Genomic DNA, 4,360 nt, shown 5'->3' on the forward strand with positions numbered 1-4,360 from the left:
CTCTTGATTAATGTTTTATGTGGTTGGTTTATTTGGTTCTTGTTATTCATTGGTTATTTGATTTGTTGTTCAGTTATACTTTTGTTCTTTAGCTTTTGATGTTGAAGTAGGGTTGTCGTTTGGGTTGCATGTGTAATGTAAGGCTATGATGATAGTTGAATTTTGTATTGAAAGTGTAAAATCACAAGTGCTATGAATGAGGCTCGATCGATATGGCAAGGTAACTTTGATGACCATCTTTATTGTGAAAGTCTCACAAAGGCGACTAGGGTTAAATGTTTTGCAGCCACTCGAGTTTGGGCTCCTTTCCTACTCCAAAAAAAAAATAAAAATAAAAAATTATGAGCCCCGTGGGAAAATATTTATAATACTTGCCTATTACTTATTCCTTATTTACTTATCCTCAATTTGTTATATGTTGTGTTGTGGTCCCTGCATCAAGCTATGGACAAATTGTATAAATAGGCATGCTGTTTTTCAAGCTTGGTTGGTTCCATGCATTATCTATCAAGCAATGGACAGATTGTATAAATTGGCATTATGTTTTTCGAGCTTGGTTGGATTTGTTTGTTATTTTGCCTGTTGCGCTGTGATGGTTCCATGCCTAACATCCCGAAATCTTGAAATCAGCAGTTGTTTTTATCTTACTTTAATAATGAAACTATTTCTAGACAAAAATATTACCGATAGATCTCATACAAATGATTAAATGATTTTTATCTGGTTAAATGATTAAAAAATTACCAGTTGTTTTTATCTGGTTAAATGATTTTATTGATCTGAACATGAGTTTCCTTTGGTAACATAATATTCAAACGATGGGAAGCAAGCTGCAAGGCACCGCACTGGGATGGTTTTGGTTTAAAATAGGTTTAGTCTTTTTGTATACGTTTGTTTATACTTTGGTTTTATGATGCCTGGGATGGTTTTTCATTGTTTTTCATGTAAATCTCATGTATCCGGCTTGTTGTCACGGTTTTCCTCCGTCATAAATAGGGGTTTTTAATAAAATTGAAGTATCGTCATCTTCCTGAAAAAAAAAAAAAAGGCACCGCGCTGGGGTGATCAAACTGAACAGTTCCAACAACCCTACTCCTTGTGCCCAAACATACTTTGATTCTATGACAGTTCCCACAACCCCCCATTCTTGTTTGCATAATAACTTGACACTGCATGCATGATAGGTAGGAGATTTCTACAAAATTATTGTAACTCTTCATGTTGATACTAAAACGGATGCAGAATAGAATTCTAGACAGTACAGAGCAGCGCGCACACATCCATAAAGCTGTACAAACATTTCATTTGCGTAAACTACTCGTTCAGACCAGTCACAAAAGAGGTTAAGAGTAATATATAAGTAATCACCAATCCAAATCGTGGAGAACTTAAAAAGAGAAGATCAGGCTAAACAGTGGTCCAATTAATATGAACAAATCATCGATCCAGGTCATTTTGAAAATAACATCAAACTGAACAGTCATCAAACTGATATAAACAGTCATTGATCCATGGACATTAAACTTACATACAGCAGAGAATTTATATAACTCCATCCTTTGTTATTTTTTTAGAGTCCTATTCACATTGATGCAGATTAATCACGTTTCAGCACATCCCAAAGGTATTCTCGCCACTGTAGGTCATATAGAGGAAACCATCTTCTTCCTTATTTTTCTCATAAATTGCAGACATCATAGCCGCTGCAATTACAGACCAATACTACAAATCAACAAAGCTTAATGATGTGCCGTAAATTGATAAATAAGAGAGGACTTTTATCGTACCAGTGGGTGGTAGAATGTTCTTGACAAAAATGAAAATAGCCTTCTCAGGACTTAGCTTGATTCTTTTCCGAACCACATACACGAACTGGCCAACGGTCAAATCAGCAGGAACAAGATATCTAGATTCATCAAAAAGGGAAATATTTAGAATATGATAGACTAAAAGGAATTGCAAGGTATAGAAGTGATCTATATATATATATATAGACATAACCCTCCAAATCCACACTCAAGGCTTAAAGAAGAACTGAGAATCAAACTACAAAATTGTATCTTTTGTTCTCGCTAGGAAACTCTAGAAATATATTCAACATGTCCATATTTATTTATTTTTTGATAAGTAGGAATGGACCTGAGAAATACGGCAATGAGTACATTAGAAATAGGTGATAGTTACACAATTAGCACACAGAAACAGCACATGGAAAAATCATTCACTAGTATTAAGAAATTTTCTAGTATTACTTAAACTCCAAGAAGCACTCAAAAAGGTAAAAATATCAATCCAGATGAAAGTATTTTGTGATTGAATAACATATGATGATTATTATAGAAAAGATGTAGAATAAAAGCAAAGAACAACTGACTTTTTCTTATCGATGTCAGGCACATCACTCTTTTCAGCCCTTTCAACAATCACCTAAACAAGACCAACCATTAAATTGTAATAAACCAGAACTCTCATACACATCAACACACAAAATGAACAATCATACTGGTATTCTGTCTGGGTACTTTTCACGGATCCGAGCAGCTTCTGCCTGCCTCCTTTCTGGCATATTAGAAGAACACAAGCATTAACATAGTGCAAAGGATAATCTATTCTTCTCTATGTACATTGGGCAATGTTCTTAACATTAATAACCAAGCATCATAATTATTTTAGGTTATCCTCTTGGGTGCAAACAGTTTCTAGGGCCATTGGACTAGGGGAACTTCCCCTTGAATTACCCAAGCGCACTTGCGGGAAACTCCTTGCTAAGGGCTTGTGCACACCCAAGATTAGTTGGGACTTTGTGCTCGGACACCCAGTGCCAATCAAAAAATAATTTTTTTTAGGTAATCACTAAGCATAACATTACAGAACAACCAACACAATGGTTGCCCGAAATAAGCTATATGACACACTTAAAGAAAAAAAATACAATTCTCATTCATAACCAAATGCCCCTAGGTTCTACAGAGTGAAGATGCAAGATTCTACTCCCGTAGTTACTGTCACTGTTACACAATAAAGTCAAAAACCTTGATCGATTCTTTTTTTTTTTTTTGTAATTTCTTGAGCAAAACCTTCATTGGGTTGATCTGGAATCTAATGAAATGAAGAATCCCTAAACTCTCATTCACCCAAAGAAACAAAGTATGCATTACAATGACGAAAGTTCAAACCAAAATTGGCAACTGCCAAAAAAACCCAGAGAAAAACTGGAAAAACATATAATTTAAAGCGAATCAAGTTGATAAATATCTTAATCAAATAATCAGCCAACCAATAAACTAGAACGCCACAAATCAAACAAAATAACTATAAATATTGATTTAATTTTGTCTGTTGTAAATTCAAAATTAAGGAAACATTCAGTTTTCTAAAAAATGAAAGAAAGAAAGAAAAGCGAACCGAGAGGGTGTTCCATCTTAAAGGAACTCTTGGCCATGTCGGCAAATTCTGCAACCAAAGTAATAATTATAATAACATCAACAAAATAAGTGCAGAGTTGGGGTTTTGATCGGGGGATCGTAGGATCAAATAAAATTATTAAGAACAAATTTTACCAAATTGAAGAGAGAGGAAGGGTTTGGTTGAGATCCCAAAAACACGGTCGTGAGAGAAAATGACAAATTGCCTCGTTGCCAATGGGAATACCCTACAAACTGTTGCATGGGCAAAACGCAGTCGTTTTACTCTTATGTGTTACAAACGATCATTTCAACAAGTTCTCTCTTTATGGGAAGAGAAGTACTTTATATAAAAGAATTACGTAAAAGTAAATTTGTAAAGAGATATAATTTGATATAGTATATTAGATTGTAAAATTATTTTTATTATAAAATAGATTTAACAATTCACATAAAATTATGTCACTTTATAAATTTATTTTTATATAATTATTGTGTATATAGCACATCTCTTTTTTAAAATAAAATAATTCATAGATCATAATAAAAATGATTTCATTTCATCTCATCTCATATTATCATTATAATTTTTTTAAATTTTTACATAAAATATAATAAACAATTCAACTTTTTTAAATATTAAAACAATAATAATATTGAAAAATAATGTTTTAATAATATTTTATTTAACTTTTAACTTTCATTTAAAGTCACATCATCTCACTAGAGCCTAAAATAATAGTGTAATATCTAACCGTACTCTTTCTAAAAAGTTTTTTTTTTTAATTTTCTTTTCCACTTCCTAAAGAAAAAACATAAAATAATTTTTTCATTCCAAAGTGCCTCGAACAAATAAAAATTTAAACTATCAATTGATACCTCAAACTACACTTTTTAGTAATTTGTACCGTCATCTAACTACGAACTTTGATTTTAAAAAAAAAAAAAGTGATATA

The 4,360-nt window shown here is 32.4% G+C and overlaps 1 protein-coding gene across 1 annotated transcript; it reads right to left on the minus strand.

The window, feature by feature from the left end:
* Positions 1 to 1,574: 1,574 nt before the first annotated feature.
* On the minus strand, positions 1,575 to 3,592 carry LOC109011619 (autophagy-related protein 8C-like). The gene is made up of 6 exons (XM_018992903.2): positions 3,561 to 3,592; positions 3,406 to 3,453; positions 2,504 to 2,559; positions 2,375 to 2,427; positions 1,788 to 1,906; positions 1,575 to 1,703 (listed from the first exon to the last, which is right to left on the minus strand). Exons 2-6 carry the CDS (start codon positions 3,440 to 3,442, stop codon positions 1,609 to 1,611), a joined length of 360 nt encoding a protein of 119 aa, XP_018848448.1. The 5' UTR covers positions 3,443 to 3,453; positions 3,561 to 3,592; the 3' UTR covers positions 1,575 to 1,608.
* Positions 3,593 to 4,360: the final 768 nt, after the last annotated feature.

The sequence above is a fragment of the Juglans regia genome, chromosome 10 (genome assembly GCF_001411555.2).
Source record: "Juglans regia cultivar Chandler chromosome 10, Walnut 2.0, whole genome shotgun sequence".
Lineage (NCBI taxonomy): Eukaryota > Viridiplantae > Streptophyta > Magnoliopsida > Fagales > Juglandaceae > Juglans > Juglans regia.